Genomic DNA, 23530 nt, shown 5'->3' on the forward strand with positions numbered 1-23530 from the left:
GATTAAGCCCTTATCAGATGTATGGTTTGCAAATATCTTCTCCCAATTGTTAGGTTGTCTTTTCGTTTTGTTGATGGTTTCCTTTGCTGTGCAGAAGCTTTTTAGTTTGATGTAGTCCCATTTGTTTATTTTTTCTATTGTTTCTCTTGCCCGGTCAGACATGGTGCTTGAAAATATGCTGCTAAGACTGATGTCGAAGAGCATACTGCCTATGTTTTCTTCTAGAAGTTTCATAGTTTCAGGTCTTACATTCAAGTCTTTAATCCATTTGGAGTTAATTTTTGTGTGTGGTGTAAGGCAAGGGTCTACTTTCATTTTTTTGCATGTGGCTGTCCAGTTTTCCCAGCACCATTTGTTGAAGAGACTTCTTTTCTCCATTGTATGTTCTTGGCTCCTTTGTCAAAGGACACATCCACAGATGTGTGGGTTTATTTCTGGGCTTTCGATTCTATTCCATTGATCTCTGTGTCTGTTTTTGTGCCAGTACCATGCTGTTTTGGTTACTACAGCTTTGTAGTATATTTTGAAATCAGGGAGTGTGACACCTCCAGCTTTGTTCTTTTTTCTCAGGATTCCTTTACTTATTCGGGGTCTTTTGTTGTTCCAAATAAATTTTAGGACTCTTTGTTCTATTTCTGTGAAAAATGTCATTGGAACTTTGATAGGGATTGCATTGAATCTATAGATTGCTTTAGGAAGTATGGACATCTTAACTATGTTAATTCTTCCAATCCAAGAGCACGGATTATCTTTCCATTTCTTTGTGTCTTCTTCAATTTCTTTCAGCAATGTTTTATAGTTTTCTGTGTACAGCTCTTTCACTTCTTTGGTTAAGTTTTTTCCTAGGTATTTTATTCTTTTTGTTGCAATTGTAAATGGGATGGTATTCTTAATTTCTCTTTCTGCTACTTTGTTGTTAGTGTATAGAAATGCAACTGATTTTTGTATGTTGAGTTTGTATCTTGCAACTTTACCATATTCGTTTATTACTTCTAAAAGTTTTCTGGTGGATTCTTTAGGGTTGTCTATATATAAAATCATGTCATCTGCAAATAGTGACATTTTCACTTCTTCCTTTCCAATTTGGATCCCTTTTATGTCTTTCTCTTGCATGATTGCTCTGGCTAGGACTTCCAGTACTATGTTAAATAGGAGTGGTGACAGTGGGCATCCTTGTCTGGTTCCTGTTCTTAGAGGGATAGCTTTTAGTTTTTCACCATTGAGGATGATATTAGCTGTGGGTTTCTCATATATGGTCTTTATTATGTTGAGGTACTTTCCTTCTATACCCATTTTATTCAGAGTTTTTATCATAATTGGATGCTGTATCTTGTCAAATGCTTTCTCTGCATCTATTGAGATGATCATGTGATTTTTATTCTTCATTTTATTAATGTGGTGTATCACGTTGATTGATTTGCAAATGTTAAACCATCCCTGCATACCTGGAATAAATCCCACTTGATCATGGTGTTTAATCTTTTTAACGTATTGTTGTATGCGATTTGCTAGTATTTTGTTGAGGATTTTTGCATTGAAGTTCATCAGTGATATTGGCCTGTAATTTTCTTTTTTTGTGTTGTCCTTGTCTAGTTTTGGTATCAGGGTAATGTCAGCTTCATAGAATGAGTTAGGGAGCTTCCCCCCCTCCTCAATTTTTTGGAAGAGTTTGAGAAGGATAGGTATTAAGTCTTCTTTGAATGTTTGATAGAATTCACCAGGGAAGCCGTCTGGTCCTGGACTTTTATTTTGGGGGAAGTTTTTGATTACTGTTTTGATCTCCTTACTGGTGATTGGTCTATTCAAATTCTCTACTTCTTCTTGATCCAGTTTTGGATGGTTGTATGATTCTAAGAATTTATCCATTTCTTCCAGATTGTCAAATTGGTTGGCATATAGCTTTTCATAGTATTGTCTTATAATCTTTTGTATTTCTGAGGTGTCTGTTGTAATTTCTCCTCTTTCATTTCTGATTTTACTTATTTGTGCCTTCTCTCTTTTTTTCTTGGTGAGTCTAGCTAAAGGTTTGTCAATTTTGTTGATCTTTTCAAAGAACCAGCTCTTGGTTTTATTAATTTTTTCTATTGTTTTTTTGGTCTCTATTTCATTTATTTCTGTTCTGATTTTTATTATTTCCCTTCTTCTACTGATTTTGGGCTTGGTTTGTTCTTCTTTTTCCAGTTCCTTTAGGTGCATTGTTAGATTGTTTATGTTTAGATTTTCTATTTCTTCATAATTCAGTCTCTGTAGGTCGTATGTTTCTATGAATTTATCCATTTCTTCTAGTTTATCAAATTCGTTGGCATATACAGTCGTGTGCCACATAACAACATTTCAGTCAATGACAGACCGCATATATGACAGTGGTACCATAAGATTAGTAACATATTGCCTAGGTGTATAGTAGGCCATATCATCTAGGTTTGATCCTTTGTATTTCTGTGGTATCAGTTGTAATGTCTCCTTTCCTTTACTGATTTTGTTCGAGTCTTCTTTCTTTTTTTTTTCTTGGTTAGTTTAACTAAAAGTTTGTCAATTTTGTTTATCTTTTCAAAGAATAGCTCTTAGTTTCGTTGATCTTTTCTATTTTTTTTTTTTTTTTTTCGTTTTCCAGTCTTTATTTCATTTATTTTTGCTCTGATCTTTGTTATTTCCTCTTTCAGCTATTCTGGCTTAGTTTGTTCTTGTTTTTCTAGTTTCTTGACGTACAAAGTTAGGTTGTTTATTTGACGGTTTTTTCCCCTTAATGTAGGCATTTATCACTATAAACTTCCCTCTTAGAACTGCTTTTGCTACAGCTCGTAAGTTTCGGTATGTTGTGTTTCCATTTTTGTTTATTTTAAGATTTTTTTTTTATTTCTCTTATGATTTCTTTTTTGACTCATTGGTTCATCAGCAGTCTGTTGTTAATTTACATATATTTGTGAATTTTCCAATTTTCCTCCTGTTACTAATTTCTATTTTCATATCATTGTGGTCAGAAAAAATACTTGGTATTATTTCAATCTTTTTAAATTTGCTAATTTGTTTTGTGACCTAACATATGATCTATCCCGGAGAATGTTCTGTGTGTGCTTGAGAAGAACATGTATTCTGTTGCTGTTGGATGGAATGTTCTGTATATGTCTGTTAGGTCCATTTGGTCTAAAGTAAGTTCAAGTCCAACATTTCCATATTGATTTTCAGTCTGGATGGTCTAACTGTTGCTGAAAGTGGAGTACTGAGGTCCCCTACTATTATTGTATTATTTATTTGTCCCTTCAGATTTGTTAGTATTTGCTTGGTATATTTATGTGCTCTGATGTTGGACGCATATATATTTACAGTTGTTATATCCTTTGGATGAATTTGCCCCTTTATCATTATATAGTGACCTTCTTTGTCTCTTGTTACAGCTTTTGAGTTAAAGTCTATTTTGTCTGATATAAGTATAGCTACGTCTGCTTTCTTTTGGTTTCCGCTTGCATGGAATATTTTTTCCATCCCTTCACTTTGAGACTGTGTATGTCCTTAAAGCTGAATTGAGTCTCTTGTAGGCAATATATTGTTGGATCTTACTTTTTTATCCATTCAGCCACTCTATGCCTTTTGAGTGGAGAATTTAATCCATTTACATTTAGAGTAATTACTGATAGGCAAGGCTTACTAATGCCATCTTATTCATTGTTGTCTGACTGTTTTGTAGTTCCCTTGTTCCTTTCCTCCTCTCTTGCTGTCTTCCTTTGTGGATTGACGATTTCCTGTAGTGGTATGCTTTGATTCCCTTTCTTTGCCTTTCATGTATCTACTGTAGGTTTTTATTCGTGGTTACCATGAGGCTACAGAAAACGTTTTATAGATATAACAGTCTATTTTATAGTGATAACAATTTAACTTTAATTGTATACAAAACTCTCCTCTTTTACTTCCCCCCTTTTATGTTTTTGTTTTTGTTTTTTTGGTGAGGAAGATTAGCCCTGAGCTAACATCTGTTGCCAATCCTCCTCTTTTTGCTGAGGAAGATTGGCACTGAGCTAACATCTGTACCCACTTTCTTCCTTTCTATGTAGGATGCCTGCCACAGCACGGCTTGATAAGCAGTGAGTAGGTCCATGCTCAAGATCAGAACCTGCAAAATCTGGGCTGCCAGAGCACAGCAGGCAAACTTAACCACTACGCCACTAGGCCAGGGCCCCCTTTTATGTTTTTGATGTCACAGATTTCCTCTTTTTATATTATTTAGTCATTAACAAATTATTGTAACTATAGTTATTTTTAATATTTTTGTTCTTTAACCTTTTTACTAGAGTTATGTGGTAAACACACCACTATATTATAGTATTATAGTATTTTGAATTTGACTGTGTACTTACTTTTGCCAGTGGGTCATATATTTTCATGTGTTTTATGTTACTAATTAGCATCCTTTTGTTTCAGCTTGAGGGATTCCCTTCAGCATTTCTTGGAAGGCAGGTCTAGTGGCGATGAACTCCCTCAGTTTTTGTTTGTCTGACAAAGTATTTACCTTCTTCATTTCTAGAGGACCATTTTGCTGAATAAAGTATTCTTGGATGGCAGCTTTTTTCTTTAGTTCTTTGAATATATCATCCCACTCACTACTGGCTTATAAGATTTCTACTGAGAAATCTGCTGATAGGCTACGGGGGTTACATTGTTAAGTGACAAGCTTCTTTTCTCTTGCCACTTTTAAGATTTTCTCTCTGTCTTTGATTTTTGACAGTTTTATTATAATGTGTCTTGGAGAAGATCTTTTTGAGTTGAATTTTGGGGGGGACCTATGAGCTTCATGAACTTGGATGGCCAAATTTCTCCCCAGATTTGAGAAATTCTTAGATATTATTTCTTTAAATAAGCTTTCTGCCTCCCTTCTCTCTCTCTTCTTCTGTGACTTCAGTAATTTGCAGATTGCTTCTCTTGATCCCATAGTATCCCATAGTTCACATAGTCTTTCTTCACTTTTTAAATTCTTTTCCCTTTGTCCTCCTCTGACTGGATAATTTCAAAGGTCCTGTCTTCCATTCTTTCATCTGTTTGATCCATTCTATTGTTGATGCTCTCTATTGCATTTTTCACTTCATTCATTGTACTCTTCAGCTTCAGAATTTCTATTTTGTTTTTTTTATGATTTCTCTTTGTTAAATTTCTCATTTTGTTCATGTATTTTTTTCCTGATTTCATTGAATTATCTTTCTGTGTTTTCTGGTGGCTCATTGAGCTTCCTTAAAATAGTTATTTTGTATTCTTTTTCAGGTAAATCATGTCTTCAGGGTTGGTTACTGAAAAATTATTGTGATCTTTTGGTGGTGTCATGTTTTCTTGATTTTTCATGTTCCTTGAGGTCTTCTGTTGCTGTCTTTGCATTTACTGACTGACTTTGGCAGAGAGATACGTTCCATCAGCCCTGGTAGGGATTCTGAGTCTTTCTTAGATCTTCTATGGATATGTCTGCTTCACACTTTTTGCTCCCTCTTGTGGAAGAATTCTTAAGCTTGTCTGCCTTGTCTGGATCCTGCAAAACACCAGGTCGAGTGCTGACAGCCTCCCTTTTGCTTTCCCAAGGGTGGTACTAAATGCGCAAGTTTGTGGACTCTCTCAGGCTCACAGATTTTGGCTAACTTTCTGCATGTGCTCCCTAGCTGTCTGCAAAAGCTCCCTCTCACTGCCATTGGGAGTGTTCACAGGTAGCTGGCCACAGAGTAGGGGTGTGTGTGAGTGAGGCATGTAGAGTACTGGGGGTGCCTATGGGCTGGTTGGGGGGATCTTCAGGCAAAGTGTCCCAAGTGGCTCATAGGCAGCCCTCCCAATGGAGGTGTCATGGTTAGTAGGATCTGTGTCCCTTTGATATAGTCATTCTGAACCCTGGCTGCTATTCTCCCAGCCACTCACCACCCTTCAGTCGTGCAGCTCACAACCCAGTACTCTGGATTGGGATGAGAGAGAAATGGGCCTCTTTGGCAGCATCTGCACAGGTAGGGTAGTCAGGTGCTCACTCACATGCTTTCATTTTCTGCCACAGAGGAAATCACGGTCTGAGAAGGGCTCTCTTGGGCCTGAGCTGCGCTGCCTTGAAGGAAGGTTGACACAGGTAAAGTCAAATTGTTTCCTTTACTCTCTCTAATGCATTCAATCTTGGATTTTTTTTTTTTTTTCGCTCCAACAGTGTGCTGGAGTTCCACAAAGGCTCTCTCATCTGTGGGTGATTGTTTCAATCAGTGTTTTCCAGGAGCTCCTGGACTGTGCCTGAGAGATGCTGGAGCCAGTTCATGGGCCACTTCAGGGTTCACAGCTGGGACTGAGGTCTGTATGTTTATTACCTGACCCACAGTAGGCAAATCTCCTCCCAGACCCCTTGGTGTATAGTGCTGGTATCAGAACCAAAGCCAAATGGGGCTGAAGCTAAGTCCTCAGGGGTAGGGAGCTCTTTTGGGTCTATAGCTGGGACCATGGTAGGTGGGCCAGCCACCTGGATACAGGCCTGTCTTCTGAAAACAGCTCTCCTCATTCTTGGACTGTACAGGAGTTTTACAATCTTCTCCTTGAATCCCACAGTTTCTGCAAAGGCACTTTCGTCCATGGATGAATGCTAAATTGTTGTTGCTGAAAAGGAGCTACAAGTGAGGGAAGTCTTATTCATCCATATTGTTGATATCACCTCTAAAGCTCTCCCAAATTTTTCTTCATGCCCCTTTGTAATCCTTCCCTCTTGTCCCTCTCTGTCTCCAACCCATAGCCCAGGCAACCATTGTTCTGCCTTCTGTCACTGCAGATTAGTTTGTATTTTCTAGAATTAAATAAGTGGAATCATACAATGTATATTCTTTTCTGTCTGTCTTCTTCTACTCAGCAAAATTATTTTGATTTTCATCCATTTTTTGCATGTAGCAATAGTTCATTCCTTTTTATTGCTGTGTAGTATTCCATTGTACGGATATACCACTTTCTTTTAATATCCTCACCTATTGAACAAGGCCTTGTTTCCAGTTTTGGGCTATTACAAATAAATCTTCTATAAATACTTTTTACAAGTCTTTGTAAGGACATATGCTTTCATTTCTTTTGTGTAAATCCCTAGAGGTGGAATGGCTCATTCATCTAGTGGGCATATGTTTAGCTTTAAGAAACTGCCAAACCGTTTTCCAAAGTGGTTATACATTTTACATTTCCACTGGTAGTGTATGAGAGTGCCAGTTTTCCATATCCTCACCAATACTTGATATAGTCAGTTTTTTTAAGTTTAGACATTCATTTAGGTGTAAAGTGGTATCCTATTGTGGTTTTAATTCACATTTTCCTAGCTAATGATGTTGAGCATCTTTTCACATGCTTCTTTCCTATCCGTATATATTCTTTGGTGACGTATTTGCTCAAATATTTTGCTTGTTTTTTTTTTTTACCCCCAAATGGTCTATTTGTTTTCTTCCTGTTGAGTTTTGAGTGTTATTTATATATTCTAGAAACAAGTCTTTTATCAGATATGTGATTTGCAAATATTTTCCCCCAGTCTGTAGCTTGTCTTTTGGTTCTTTTAACAGTACCTTCCAAAGAGAAGTTCTTAATTTTTGTGAAGTCCAAATTATCAGTGCCTAGGTCAGAGGGCCATGTGAAGATGATGGGAGACAATATAGAGAACACATGTAACACAGTGATTGGCACATAGTAAGTGCACAGTAAATGTTAATTTCTGTTAATTTTATTAAAGGAAAAAATGGCCTAAATAATTAAGACTAGTTATCAACTTAAATCCCTCAGTTCCTTACCATTTATGACTATGAGCCATGTGGACAGGTTTGGGGATCTGAATTTTTTGAGCACTTATCCATTGCTGGCAAGAATATAATTTGGTATAGCCACTTTGGAGAGCAATTTGATAAAACCTAGTAAAGTTGACAATGCACATTCCCTATCTAAGCAATTCCACACCTAGACCATAGAATCTTGTATATATACACAAGGAGATAAATATAGGAATAGTATGTTCATAGGTATTTTTGGTAATAGAAAAAAGTCTAAACAACCCAAATGTCCACTAATAGGAAAATGGATAAAGAATGGATATTGGTGCAGTAAAAAAATTATATTGCAGTAAAACAAATGAATGGGTTAGAGCTACAAGTATCACATACATGGGCTTCATAAACATAATATTGAGGAAATAAAACAAAATACAGAACAATATTCATTGGATTGTTGGATGAGCCTTTAGTTAATTTCCAGCATTCTGAAAATGTTAATTTTGACAATTTCCCAGTGTTCTTGCTGCTTTTATGTGCCATTCTGGTCACATTTATAATTTATATGCTGTATTGTAAAATATATTCATGACAAGTATATGCCTTCCATTTTGACTAGAATTCAATGACTACTAAATCTTTTACTTACAATTTTACATAACTGAAGATTGAAAGAATTCTCCACAGACCAGCTTCTGGCTTTACACATTTCAAACTTGTTTCTCCTCCACATCTTACATACTTCCAGTGTTGGGCACTGTAGGGCATATTGTGATAAGATCTCTGGCCCTGCATCTTTGCATTACAGCACAGAGTTGGCACAGTGGGCCTAAGGACTATTCCTGGAAGCCATACCTACACCAGAAGGGCTAAAAATAATTTAATTATATGGAAGTAATTATGATCTACAAAATTATATCCTACTAAACCCCAACAAAATGTACCCCCAACCTAATTTGTCCTTCGTTAGTTCCCAAATTACCCATGTCCACTCCAACACCACCTGATAGTTAAAGAAGTGTGATAGAGGCCAAATCAGAGTCAAATGAGATAACAGACTCAATGTATTGTGGTTAAAATATCTTACTTTTGTAAATTTTACAAAACCAAATGACCATGTGAACACATTGCTAGGATCCCAGCCTTGAAAGGGGCCAGTTTAAGTTAGAGATCCTGCATTTTAAGCTTAGTTAACCTCACTGTATCTTTTTCTCTTTCTCTTACACACACACACACACACCACCTTGTCTCTTCTCTGACTTTTCTCTGCATTTCTGTTTTATTCTTTTCTCTCTGCAGTCTCTGCAGACTGCCTTTCTCTGCTTATCTGTGCACATGATCCAAAGACGACTGTCTGAGCCCCTTGTACATATTCCCCATAGAACTGCCACATGCCAGCTCACCAGCATCCATCTATCCAGTCTCCAGAGAGAATCTGATGCTCTTCACTCCACTTTATTAATTGGCTTTCTTTGGTTCAGGTGTTCAATCTTGATGCAATAAGCTGATACCAAGTATAAGTAAAGCCCCATAGAACAAGTGCAGCTTTGGGGCCCCATCCTATAAGTGGATAGAGTATTGACTAATTCATGGAAAATAGGAATGGCCTAACTTGACACCTCGAAAGGCAATGTACCCCAGCAAAGTTGATTAGGTTCAAGCAGTAGGTACAGCAAGTCTTCTTCAAACAATTAATATGCAAATATATTTGTGATTTTCTCCAAGAAAGACATATTACTTATTTCCCAAAATTGTATTCCCAGGGATCCTATTTTGGGGGCAGGTGGGGAATGGTTCATACCACTAGTATTCTGAGGGAAATACTGGATTAAATAATAATAGTTAATATACACATTAACTCAGTAAAATCATACTGTTTGTCTTGTGCTGGCACCAATCTAAGCATGTTTGTAATCCTTATACCAGTTCCATGCAGTAGGTTCTATTTTTACAGATAAGGAGACTGAGGCACAAGAGAAGTTAAGCAATTTTCCCAAAGTTGAACAACTAGAGAGTGAGGGTGCTTGACTTTGCATCTGGGCAAAGCCTCATGCTTCACCTCTGTGCTGTGGAACCTCCATGGACTCTTTAGGCTCTGAATCTTATGGTTCTTCCACGACCTTTGATGTTCTATATTCTGCAATATGTGAAAGGACTGTTCCAACATCACGGAGGAAGGACGCTGTTGCTTGTTTCCTTTGTCTTGTTACGGAAGAGCACTCCATCCCATCACCTACATTTCTGCCTTTGACTCATGGATCCTTAGTGTCTCCAAAGGCCTTAGAGTTAGAAGACAGGTTTCCACTTCCTTTCAATTAAAAAATGTTTAAATACAGTCCTACTCTTCAGCATTGTAGGTCATTTAACAAAGTAAACAAAATTTTCCTCATTTCTAATTTCATTAGGAATAAATGGTTCCCATCGCCAGGGTCCACTCTAAAACCTCAAATTATTGACTAGTTAAAATAGAAGATCTGAGAACCTCTAGATTAAAAGAAAAAAACATAAAGTGCACAGAGGCATAAATGTCTTATTTTTTTATAAAAATGGAGGTTGATATGCCACTTGCTCTTTCATTTGAGTTATACTATATTGTTTGTCCTCGTCAAGAGAAAGCATAATGCTTCAATAGTGTGAATTATTTTGCATAAAACATGTCTCTGTGTATTCCTATATAGACCCAGGTAGAAAATTAAAGGGATATGTAGAAAGTTTTCATAATGTAGAATAATGAACAATTTCAGATAATCCTGTATATTACCACACACTAGAAAGAATAATTATAGTTACAAAAATCATTTTCATAAGTTTTGCGACTGAGATTCATGTTCCCATAGAACATTTGAGGAAGCCTAACTGAAGATTTCTGGAGCTGACACCCGATCTTAGCTTCAAACACTGAGGAATAAATCAGCCTAAGCAGGCAGGCATTCTACATCAAGGAGACACCAGTGGAACTGTGTATTTTTGCTTTATGAATCCCAAGAGAACAAATCTTGTGCTCCATGTAATAAGCCTTTAACTTGCAGTATGTGATAGTCTTTGTTGACTGAAATAAAGCGTCTAGGTAATATTAGTGAAGGAGTTGATTCAATACTCAAAGTGAGGAACTCAAGCCCCAGAAAACAGTTCAAGAGAGTGCTCTGATGGAACTGCCCTGAGGTGTGTGGGTTTAAGTGCAGCTTATATATCTTTTACAGTGTATGTAGGAAAAACAAAATCTTACAACTACACTTCACATACGTCAAAAGAGATAGAGCACATCTGGTTTTTCTGTAGATTATACAATAAAGATAACATAAACAAGAATTTCTTGGTTATACATCAAACAAGTTCTGGGATGCTGATGTTATCTATGTGTGGAGGGAGGCAAGGACCAGGCTTGTTAATTATTCCCTCAATCTCTAAGAAATGCAGCTGGGGATGTAGGAGCTAGGGACCCTTTATCTTTTCCTGTTTCTGACTTCTCCAGCTGGTCTCTTCAGTCATGAAGTAGAGTTGCAAAGCCTTTTTGACACAGAGTGAAGACCGCCTGCATGGCTGCTTACCATACCGCAGGAGTTTTTATTGTACTGACTTAAAGCCGATGCAGTTTGCTTGTTATATTTGCATAGACCAGGGAGAGGGGTCCCAAAAGCTTGTTCACTTCTTTCGTCATTTAATAAATATTTATTGAGCGCCTGCAATATGTCAGTCTCTTAACAGTGCAGTGAAAACGCCAACCCTATTCCTACGGAGTGTACACTAATGAGAAACATTTTAACGCGTTCTACCGTCCAAAAACGATAATCTCGCCACGTAATCTGAATTTGTAAAATCGGCACGCGCGACTTGAGACCAGCTCTTAGTCAAACCTCGCCCCTGGCAGGGAAACGACAAACGCAAAAGCGGCGCCCAGCGTCGCTCCCAGCGGCGCGCGGCGGTGACGCGAGGCCCCGCCCCCTGCTCCCTTCATGGCGCCCCCGCCTCCGGGAGCTAAATGCGCAGGCTCCTCGGCCGGGCTCGGGTTCTTCTCCGGACGCAGCCGAGCCCGCGACTTCGCCTCCCCGAGAGCTTCGGAGGGCGTCGCGGGCCTGGTGCTTCCGCGGTGGCCGCGCCGGGAGCAGGGCGCTGCAGCTGCAGTCCCGGCTTTGGTGTTCGGTACACAGCAGCCCCAGCGTGCCCGGAGCGCGCAACCCCTCGCCCGGCGCGGCGAGCCCCGGGCGGTAACCGAGCTGACGGAGGATGGCAGCCTCCGGGGTGGAGAAGAGCAGCAAGAAGAAGACGGAGAAGAAACTTGCCGCTCGAGAAGAAGCTAAATTGTTGGCAGGCTTCATGGGCGTCATGAATAACATGCGGAAACAGGTACCGCCTCTGTGGGAGTGGCAGACGGCAGGGGGGAGGTGGTCCGGGACTCGGGCACTTGCGCCCTGGGCCGAACCGCGCGCCCTGTGGGTCCCGATCCTCTTCTTCCTCTATCCTCGCCCTTCCTTCTATTTGCGCACTGCTGTTAGTGAGGGTCGCAGTTTTAGAGCAAAAGTGCCTCCCCGTCTGCCGATGCTGCGGCTCCCAAATCAGACTCCTGGAGGACTCCTCGGGCTGGCATTTGGCGCCGGGTATTGGTTGTGTAACAGCTCTGCCCTAGTTATCTCTTTGTGAGGCGAGGATCCCTCCATTGGCCAGCAATTTTAAGGTGTCGTGAGATCTTGTGCGAAGAAGCCCATTGGCACAGCCCAACCTGAAGCCCCCAAAGAAGGGAAAAGCGTTGCTGGCCTGAAATCAGCTCCTCTTAAAGAAGCATCCCCGCCCCTCTTCGGTCTTAGCCGGGTGGAGCTAGTTGAAGACAAATCCTCCCGTACTGTTAATTTAGAGCAGAAACAGTCATCGATAAATACCGTGCCGTGTTTTAGGAGCACTGTGCGCCCCTGTTAGAGGAGCTCTTTGTTCTGTCTTTGACGTGTGGCACGTTAATGAAAGTCTTCAGCACGTCGGCGAAAGGTGGGTTATGAAAACGGGTTTTAACGCCGGAGAATGTAGACTAGAGAGGTTTTGTTTATTTTTTTAATTCCATAACGTCTTATACTACGAATAAGCATTGAAAAGTCACTTGGTTACTTTTTGATTCTGTAAGCTATATTTATAGAAAATACGCATCTGAGAAGATTTGTGGGAGTGTTTCCGTTTTGTGGCTGGGGTCCTGTTTTTCAGGACAAAAGGAGAATCTGAGCATGAGTAACTGCAAAGCCTAGTTCACTTATCTAATGGTTCTGGTGGGAATATGGGCAACAATAGAGGAATTAAGATTTTTGTGACGATATTAACTTCTGGTTTCTTAAAGCAAAGCTCTGACTGCTGAGATCTTTTCTTTGTTTATCAGCTCCTGGCATGGTGCAGGAATGCAGTAAATATTTGTGGGAATGCTTTTAAATCTTTCCTGGCCTTTGTGCTGAAGTAGCTGGGAATGTCTGAATTCAATATTTTATGTAACTTACTTTCATGTATACACTAACATTGTGTTCCTTTCACATAAACCTTTTTACATTTACAGCACTACTGACTTCAAATTACTGGTGCATTTAACTAGTGTCTGCCTGTAAACAGTAGTTGAACACAGTTTACCAGTGCTCAAATTTGTTTCCAACAACCCTCCCACTCCCCCAAATATGTGTTTTCATCCTTGGCGTATAGCGTTGTAAAGCATTGCCTCATTCCTTACATAGAGTGCAGCTGGACTGCAGCATCAGCTGTTTACTTGAGGAGGAGGGGATTGTCTGAGACTGTATGTTTAGCTCTTTGGGTGTAAAAATGGATTCAAATCCATTCTTAGACTTAGCTTTAGACTATATTAACATCTATTTGTTTACTGTTAAAATAGAAATATAGTTATCAAAGAATCAGGATTCTGTTACTGAGTAGGAAGGAGAAAATGGATGCTTGGTGAGCAACCAGGGATCTCTTCCACGATGGTTAACTGACCTTAATCTCCTGGATTCTCCTTTTGTTGATAGCTTTGCATGTTATTCAAACAGTTCTCCAATAGCACTTTTTCCTACTTCCTGGAATCCTTTTGTAAGACGTGCCGTTTGTTTTACATTATATTTGTATTCTGTTTAACATCATAACACAGGAGAGACTCACTGAGAATGACTGACAAGGGCAGTTGATGGTAATTGGCAGAAATAGAAGCTGGTCTGACTCAGAAGAGGAATGAGGACCAATTTTATAAGTGTTCTTGTTCTTTACTGAATATGTTGGTATTATGACTATTTTTGCTTTACCTTATAATTTCATTACTTTGGGGATCAGGATAATGAGTGGTGGATGACAAGGACCCCTCTATAGACACCCAGAAACATTCCTACAAGAATTTGAGAACACTGTGAAATTAGAATACTTGAATTCCAAACCCTGCTCTACCATTAATTAGTTCTGTGATGTTAGATAATCTGATTTAGGTCATTTCATCTCAGCGTAGCAGCCAATCCTATACACAGTGACGAAAGTGGGTTCTGCAGAGCCAGCAGCTTCAGCTTCTTAGGGAGCCTTTTCCTCCAGCATCCTTCTAGTCATTTCTAGCCTCTTATTTTTTATTTTTGTTTTTTGGTGAGGAAGATTAGCCCTGAGCTAACATCTGTCACCAGTCCTCCTCTTTTTGCTGAGGAAGACTGGCCCTGGGCTAACATCCGTGCCCATCTTCCTCCACTTTATCTGGGACACCACCACAGCATGGCTTGACAAGTGGTGCATCAGTGCGTGCCCGGGATCCGAACCCCGGGCCACCGCAGCGGAGTGCGCCCACTTAAGCGCTATGCCACTGGGTCGGCCCCTCTAGCCTCTTATTTTTAAGTAAACTTTCTAATAAAATACAGGATTCATGTAAAAGGGCACAAATCATTAACATGTAGCTCAGTGAGTTATTACAAAGTGGACATACCAACAGCAAGAAATAGAACATGACTAGTACATGAGAGGGCCCTCCTTATGCCTGTCTTCAGTCACTATCCCCTCAAAGGTAACCACTCTTAGAACTTCTATCACCACGGATTTGTTTTTCCTGTTTTTGAACTTATATAAATGGAATCATACAGTATATACTCTTGCATCTTGGTTTCTTAAAGCCAACATTGTTTATGAGATTCATCTATGTTGTTGTGTTTAGTACTAGTTCATCTTCATTGTGTATAGTATTCCATTGTATGAATGCACCACAATTTATCCATTCTATCATTGTCGACATTTGAGTTATTTCCAGTTTGGGACTATTAAGAATAGTACTACTTTGAACAGTTTAGTACATTTTGCACATGTCTTTTGATGTGTACATATATGCATTACTGTTGGGAAATACCTAAGGGAGTTATTGAGTCAGACGTTATGGTACATTCAGCTTGAATAGATACTGTCATACAGTTTTCCAAAGTTGTGCCTATTTACACTTGTGTCAGCAGTGTATGAGAGAGGCTTTTGCTCTACATCCTTGTCAACACTTGGTATTGTCAGTCTTTATAACTTGAGCCATTCTAGTGGGTGTAGCATCTTGTTTAATTAGGTTGAGCACCTTTTCATTTTTCCCTAACTTTTTGTTTAGATTAATTTTATTATCTGACACACTAGAGAGAGGTCTACAAAACAGGGCTGGGTCATAGTCACTACTGGGCATATCCAGTTGCTGTTGCTGTTGTGTTAATGAAGTCCAGGAGACCCTTAACATTTGAGGGATATGTTTTGAGACCTTCCTGAGTACCACTATAATTTACAGTTTCCTCACGTTAAATGAATTAAAGCATAATTGGAACTTAAAAGCTTATGTTATAGCCCTTATTGAGAGTTATGTGAGAGAACCACAAAGCTGATTTGAGGATTGGATGCTGGGCAGTCAGCTGAGCTCACTTAATAGCTAAAATGACTCAGCTTCTGTATACTCACCAATCCAAGACTGTAAATTACTGCATGTCATTTATATTTAGGGTCTCTTGTGAATAGTAATCTAAAACTTCTGTGTTACATCCTCAATATTAGAAACACTTCTTGAGCACTTATTCTCTACCAGCTCTTCTGCAAAATGTTTTACATGCTTTGTCTCATTTAATTCTTATAACAACTCCGATCATCCATACTTTTCTATTCTTAACTCTTTCTCTCTTCTCTTTTTCTCTGTCCAGCTTAGGAGATATCATCTCTCTCTTCACTCTCGTTCCAATGCCCCAAGCTTTCTTGACCTTCTGTTCTTTTTTCACATCTATCTGGCAAAAAGCATTGATGACTGTTTACCTTCTGTGTGCAAGGCTTCCAAGCACAGCTGGAGCCCATTATTGGGCAATCTTCTGCCAGGTAAGTAACTTCAGCTGGGCTGTCAGTACTGGTGAGCAGTCCTACTTTCCATTCATTTTACTGTTTTCCTCTAACCTGAGTCCATTTTCTATATCCTCACTTTCAGCAATCATCCCTCTTTTGACATCACAAATAAATAGAAGTCATTAGTCTGGAACTGTCTAACTTTTAACTTTCCACCACCAAATCTATAAACCTGTTTTGACACTTTCCGTTTTCTCTTTTCACCCTGCTCCAGTGGAGAAGCTGCCTCTTTTTCTATCTAAGGCCAGTACTTTCACCTGTGCTTTGACTCCCTCAGTACTAGCCTTGTCTGAAAAGTGATACTATTGGTTATTCCATCTCTGTTGAGCATCTTTAACTTCTCATCCTCTGCTGGGTTCTTGCCATCAGCATTTAGGCATGTTTTAACCTCTCCAACTTTTATAGCAACCAACAAACCCATCCAATCACTCTTAGTCTCATCATTCCCCTGTAAATAATACCTCTCTCCGTCTTGTTAAAACCAAAGAGTGAGTAGATTCACTGCCTTGTTTGGCTCACTGTTTATTTATTCTCCTATCTCAGTTTGGCTTTCTAACTTATCCACTCAGATGAATGCTTATTGAGAACCCACTGTGTGCTGGGCATTTTGCTAGATTCTGGGGTTACAATGGTGAACAAAACCTGACAGTCCCAGTTGTTATACAGTTGATAGACTAGTAGGAGAGTGAGACATTAGCCAAGAAATCACACCACAAAATGTAAAATTGCAGCAGTGATAGGTATTATTAAGAAGAAGGACTTCATACAATGAGGGCATATAGATGGATGATTTGGCCATCAGGAAGGTTTTCCTAAGGAAGTGATAATTGAACTGAGAGCTGAAGTAAGAGTATGTGCTAACTAGGCACCTTAAGGAAGAGCCTCTTAGATAGAGGGAACAACATATGCAGAGGCCCTGAGTGAGACCTGCTTACAAAGAATGGCGAGTACAAGAGACTGATTGAAGGCCAGTGTGAGTGGAGCACAGAAGGTGAGGAGGAGGATGGTGCAAGATGGAACTGGAGAAGTAGCTGGGGACCTGCCCATACGTAGCCTTATAAGTCAGGTTAAGAGGTTTTGCCTTTATTCTAAAACCCTTTTAAACGTGTGTGTGAGGAAGGATGAGTGGGTATTATCTGTTTTTCTTTTGAAAAAGATGACTGACTTCTCTGTGGTGAATGAATGAGAAAGCTCTCAGACTGGTTGCTGGCCAACTAGACAGGAAGTTGTTGCAGTAGCCCGGTGAGATAGTCCCTTGGACTAAGGTGGTAGCAGCAGCAGCAATATCAATGAAGAAAAGATGATATATTCAAGAGATTTAGGAGATAAAATCAACAGGACCTGGTGACGATAACTACCATATGTGGTTGTGATGACTAAATTAGATAACCAAATTAAGATAACTTAAAACATGTCCTGATGATGAGTAAGTTCTCAATAACTGTTGACTATTTTTGTTGCTGTTGTGATGGTGGTGGCTGATTGGATGCTGAGGGATTCAATATAAGGTATCACTTATGACCTCTAGGGTTCTAGAATGCATAACTAGCTGAATTATGACGCTATTCACTGAGAGAGGAGACACTGGAAAAGGATCAAGGCTTTGAGGAAAGGATTATAATTGGTGTTTTAGATATATTTAGTTCATGATGCCCATAAGACATTAAGGTTTATGATGAATTGACAGGTCTAGAGAGTTGTAGATTACAAGTGTAAATTTGTGAATTATCTACATATATAAGATAACTTCTTCGTTGAAGCTATGGAGAGTCAGAAGTCTCCATAAAGGCTAGGGAATGAGCCTATAAAGGAGGCAAAAAAGAAATGACCAGAAGAGTAGGAGGAAAATGAGAGTTTTGAGAATCAGAGAAGAAATTGTTTCAGAAGGAGGATGGCCAACTTTGAAACTCATGAAAAGTCAGAGTAGGATTAGAACTAACAATGCTTATAGGATCTAGCAACACAGGGGGGTTTGTTGACTGAAGTTAGAGTTGTTTTGATGGGGAGACAGAGATGGAAGTGAGATTAGTGTGAGTTGAAGTGAGTAGAAGTGAGTAAGATATGAGAAAATTGAGACAACTTTTTTTTTGAGAAATTTGGACCTGAAGGGAGTGGGGGAATGAAATGGAGGTTGTTTGGTTTTATTTGTTTAAATGGGAGAGATATAAGTTTGTTTAGAAATTAGTGGGGAGAATTTACTTGAGATGTAAAGGTTGAATGTGTTTGAGACGGAATGATAGATGATCCAAAGATGAAATCCAAAAAAAGGGTGCTTAATCTCATATGGGAGGGGAGAGTTCTTCTTCCATAAGAGGGGGAAGGAGGAGAGGGTAGGTAGGTAGATAGGTAGGTGGGTTTGGAATCAAGAGATTGAAGGAGTTTCTATCTGGAGACTTTTGTTTTTTCTGAAAAGTAGGAGACAAGATCATCTGCTAACATGGAGGCAGAAGATGAAGCTGGAGGTTGAGAAAATAATCTTTGTGAATAGTAGAAATGGTGTGAGGCTGGAAGTGTTTTTGAAGGTTTTTTGAGGTTAATTATCATGAATTTATAATGAATATTTATCCTTAACCTGGCTTTCAAAGCCCTGTCTGATATGATCCCAACCTACTTCTCCAGTCAGATCTCATATCACTTTTTTCTTAACCATTTCACTCCAGGCACCTGTGTTCCTTTCAGAGCCTAAAATGTTGTACCAGTGCCTGTTAACTCTTCCCTTCCTACTCATGCTTCAGTTCTTACCTTAAATGCCACTTCCTCCCTGAATGCCCTAGATTATGTCAAGGCCTTCTGTTGTATATACTCTTACAGCACTCCATTCCTTTCCTTGATGCATTTATCATCTCTCTAAAGGCAATAATCACTCTTAGTTTAATATATGTCTTTGCTACTAGGCTCTAAGGTCCACGAGGGCAGGGACTCTGTCTTATTCAGTGTTATATTGCCAACATCTACCACATAGGTGCTCAAATATTTGTTAAGTAAATAATTGATGTCATAAGTATGGTTGATAACACCTAGAGGATGAGGGCAGAGTAAGAAGAAAAGCAGACAGAGGATGAAACTGGGGAGCATCGACATTTTAAAGGATAACAAGAAAAATTCATTGGAGATTAAGGAGTGGAAGGATGCGAGACAGCAGGCGGTAGTGTCATTGAAACCAAGGTATATTACAAAGAAGAGACAGTCAGGAGTATCAAATGTTATAGGGAGGCCAAAAAAGATAAAGTGTCCACTGGATTTGAAAATCGGTGGTTTTAGCAAGTAAAGTTTTAATGGAATGGTGGGGGAAAAAAGCAGATTTTAGAGGACAAAGGAGGGACAGAGTGGTGAGTACGTGGAGAAGGACCTGCCTCCTGTGCAGCCCAGGCTTTCCAAGATGCAATTAGTGTTCTTCCTCTGAATTCCAGGGGTATCTAGTGCCTACTGCCATCGTGACACTTGTCATATGTGTGTTGAATGAGCGAGTACAAAAGCACATGTTGAGGGAGACACGATTGTATTAAGAATCCCCTTCTGAGGAGAAGAAAGACAATCAAGACTTGGGAGGTGCAAGAACCAGGGCAGTCCCAAAGGCCTCTCTTGCCTTTCTCTAGGACACTGCCCTCATGCCACCTCAGCTCGGACTACTCCCAGTCTGTTCCTCTTTCAGGTTTTCAAATCCTGAAGAGAAAGGATCTGATAGACTTAGTTTTGGTTGAATGGCAATCCTTTGAATCAATTACGCTAAGGAGAACAGGGCCATGTAGCACAAACATGATCTTGAAAGGCCCATTTTATGTATTGAGGCCATTTCCTGAGAAATTTAGGTCATTTACATTGAATTGTAAGTCAGGTAGCCACTCCAGTTGGCACCTACTACAAAGATTCATATCAGTGAAACACCTGGGTATATTATATATTTTAGTATATAATAATACAGCATATAATTTAGTTACATTCTGTTGAGCTGTCAAAAATGTAGTTGATATAATTAATATTTAAGAGAGATACTCTTTAAGAATATGCCATCTATGCTAAATATCATAAATTCTTTACTTAGGATTAAATGAGTTCTTTCTTAGACCTTCTTTTCGTTTTTTTTTTCTTTTCTTGGCTGAGGAAGATTCGCCCTGAGCTAACGTCTGTAGCCAGTCTTCCTCTATTTTGTATGTGGGTCGCTGCCACAGTGTGGCCACTGACAAGTGGTGTAGCTCCACGCTTGGGAACTGAACCCAGGCTGCCGAAGCCGAGCGCACCAAACTTAACCACTAGGCCACAGGGCCAGCCCCTAGACCTTCTTTTTGAATTACAGTTAAATTGAATCACAATCTAATATTATACTGTAAGCTTTTATTGTGAGAAATTATTAAAAAAATGGTTTTGTGTCTTCTATAAAACTTTTTAATAACATCTTTAGTCACTCATTACTTTGGGAAACAGTATGCTGTAGTGGAAATAACATGGACTTTGGAATAACAGATCTGCTCGTTCTTACTAATTGTGTGACAATGGGCAGGTAACAACCTCTTCAGCCTTTTATGTTTTTATCTGCACAACGATTGTAATATCGTACTAGCCTACCTTACTGATGTTGAGAATAGTGAGAGAAAGAATGTAAAACTCTTAAGTTATTCAACGTTGTACAGGTATTATTATCTTGCTGACTCTGCTGCGATTCTTGGTTCCCAGCAACAGAAACCTACTCTGACTTAAGTAAAAATAATTTTTTGCAAGGATATCAGGAGCTTACAGCATTGACCACAGGCCGGAAGATGAGCAGGTGTGGCAAACAAGCAGAAACCAGGGGTTCTCTGGTAGCTAGGCTGCAGAAACCCTGGAGTCAGGGTTACAATACAGAAACAGTCTTGACCACTTGCTGCTAATGCCGTAAAGACGATTTTCCCTCCATTTTTCTATCATTCACTCAAGATTCAAAATCCTGGAAGTGGTGTCTAATTGGCTGGCCTCAGATCATTTGCCAGATTTTGGCCCTGCTAAGGAGTGAATAGAAGAAATATTTGACTTTTGGCTTCCATTAGGCTCTGAGAATTGCCCTCTCACCAAGATAGTGCATAATGAGGAATTTTTCCAGAAATGGAAGCTTGGAGTTCTAATAGGCAGGGGAAATTGGATGCTAGATTGCCAGAATCCACAAATATCTACTATGATCTACACCCTAGGCTGTCCAATACAAACATGCATGCTCTTATTCTCATTCCTATAATTTAAAGAAAATGTCACCAGTCAAGTTTTTTCACTTAGCATGTCTAACTCCATGTTCGAGATTACTTGGTGATATCCGTTTCTTCTGTAGTCATTTCAGGATCCTGAGGGCTAAGTAATAATAGATTTTTTTATATGATTGTGAAGGGGAAAGGAAAAGAAGAAAGGAAACTAGTTAAAACTTATGTAAATATGAGAGCAAAGATGAAAATAGAAGTAGAAGCTACATTCATTGTTTATTATTTATTTATTAATATTTTCATTATTCATTCATTGTTGTGTTTATGACTTCTTCCTTTACTGCTTATTCCTCTTTGTCTTTAGCCAACTCTTCAAGGTTTTTTCATCTGATAGGGTGACCTAATCCTTTGTTCCTAAGTATCTTGGATCTTTGGTCTTGCCTGTATAGGGTTACTTTAGTCTCTGTTTAACATTTACCACTAGACTTGGCAGTACCAGTGTTGTGTCTGGGATTTCATTTTATGATACTTAAAAGTTGATCAGTTAACCTGTTCCTGATGCTGCCAGAAGACATGAGACTCCTAGGTCAGAGACAACAGACTTGATTACTCACAGCACAGCATCATGAGCTATGTATGCGTCAGTTCTGCTTGCCTGCAAGTGCTATGAGGACAACATGGTGGGACCCAGATGGATGTTATACACAAAGTGGGTTTGTGTCGCAGCTAAGGAATGAACACTGAGCTTAAGAAATCTGCCATTTTTATAGCAAGCAATAAGTAAGGCTACTCTTGATCTTAGAGGGAAACGTTTGTCTCCTTAAGATCGCTCACTGCCAACACAACCCTGGGAAGTGATGGCCTGGCTAAAAAGTGGCAGGGCCTTGCATTCTTGGTATGTCCAGGAAGATATGTAGGAACTCAGGAGACCTATAGAGGACTGAGTCTCCCAACAACGAAAAGGTATTCAAGGGGATCTCCTGAGTTCCAGCCATCTTCTGCCCCATGGAGAAGAGCAACAGTTTTTCTCTTGATGACCAGGGTCAGTAACTTATCCAAATGTAATAGCTTTTGTTCTTTTTACCCAGTGGCATGAGGAGGCCAGAAAGGGCAGGACACGGTCTTAACTTGCAATTCTGTGGAAACATCATTATATCGCTTGATTGAATCATTCTTCTTTTGGGTCCCCAAATCAGAAACAAAATTTTTGTAAGTGAATTATTAAGCGTACTGGTGAGGGACCCTCTTCCATCTCTTGGTTGCCAGGCTAATTCTGGCTATGGAGAAACCATTCTGTCCATATAAATTATATGACATCAGATTATTTGAAAATGGATTCTGCTGCTTAAAGAAAAAGTTCGAAAACCATTGATATAATGTTTTTCCCTGAAAGGAGAATATACTCGGTGTATGTGTGTATTTGTCTGTGTGTGGTGTCGGGAACAGAGGGCAAAGGGGCTGAGAGAATTGGAAGGGGTGAACATTTCTGACCTTCTCCTCACCCAAAGGAAAGGAAATGAGTTATCTTGAGCTCATATCTCTCTCTCCTCCTAGTTTTGCCCAGTGGGAGAGGAGTTGCTAATCTAATTAAGTTAGAACTTGAGACATTGCTGTTTTATTAGTGGTGAGGTTACTCTGTTGAGACTCACATAATTCTACTTAAGGTCTCCATCTGCTAAGCAGGACAGGTAAGGAGTGTCTTATGGTGGACTCCATATGTTCGGTGTGTGCGCAGCCATCTATTTTTTTTTTCCCTTGAAAGATGTATGAATATGTAGATTGTAAGATTTAGATTACTGTGGTATGCACGGGTGAGCAGAAAGGCCTACAGGGGCTTCTCAAGCAAAGCCTCATCTTCCAACTTTGTTGTACTAGAGAAGCACTGCATATGGGGGATTACCAAGTACTGCCCATCTGCCATCTGTGTATTTTATGATGTCTCATTTGGCTATTGATCCTTATATAAATTCCTGAGTTGAGCATCTCAGAGGACTGAATGGTGGAATTCAGGCATCAGAGCCCCAGCCTAACTCCCAACAGAAGTTTTCTGGACCAAGTAGCTGTAACTTATTTCCAAACTTGCTTTGTCTTTTAGGTGTTCTGTTTTCTTACTGCACAGGGAGCGCTTGGTTCTATCTTAAATGCTGATGAGGCATCCTCTATCAATAACTGTTCTTTTGTGTATCCTCTGAAAACCAGCTTAAGAGGTTATTTAAATTTTTACTCCAGAAAGCTTTGAAATGGGTGGATATCCATTAAGTTAACTTCAGACTAGAAGTCACTTCCATTTCCTGTCTCAAA

General features: G+C 39.4%; 1 protein-coding gene across 3 annotated transcripts in view; it reads left to right on the forward strand.

Moving 5' to 3' along the window:
- The first annotated feature begins 11727 nt into the window (after positions 1–11727).
- Positions 11728–23530, forward strand: part of KLHL7 (kelch like family member 7) — a 69300-nt gene continuing 57497 nt past the window's right edge. The window contains exon 1 of one of the 3 annotated variants that reach the window (XM_004418925.2): positions 11728–12074. In XM_004418925.2, the coding sequence (XP_004418982.1) occupies positions 11955–12074 (120 nt within the window). In that variant the 5' untranslated portion in view covers positions 11728–11954. Of the gene's footprint in view, positions 12075–12155; positions 12708–23530 lie in introns of those variants that run through there. The other 2 variants (XM_087428844.1, XM_087428826.1) reach the window with 2 other exon arrangements.

The sequence above is a fragment of the Ceratotherium simum genome, chromosome 1 (genome assembly GCF_057802395.1).
Source record: "Ceratotherium simum simum isolate JZ-2026a chromosome 1, ASM5780239v1, whole genome shotgun sequence".
Classification (NCBI taxonomy): domain Eukaryota; kingdom Metazoa; phylum Chordata; class Mammalia; order Perissodactyla; family Rhinocerotidae; genus Ceratotherium; species Ceratotherium simum.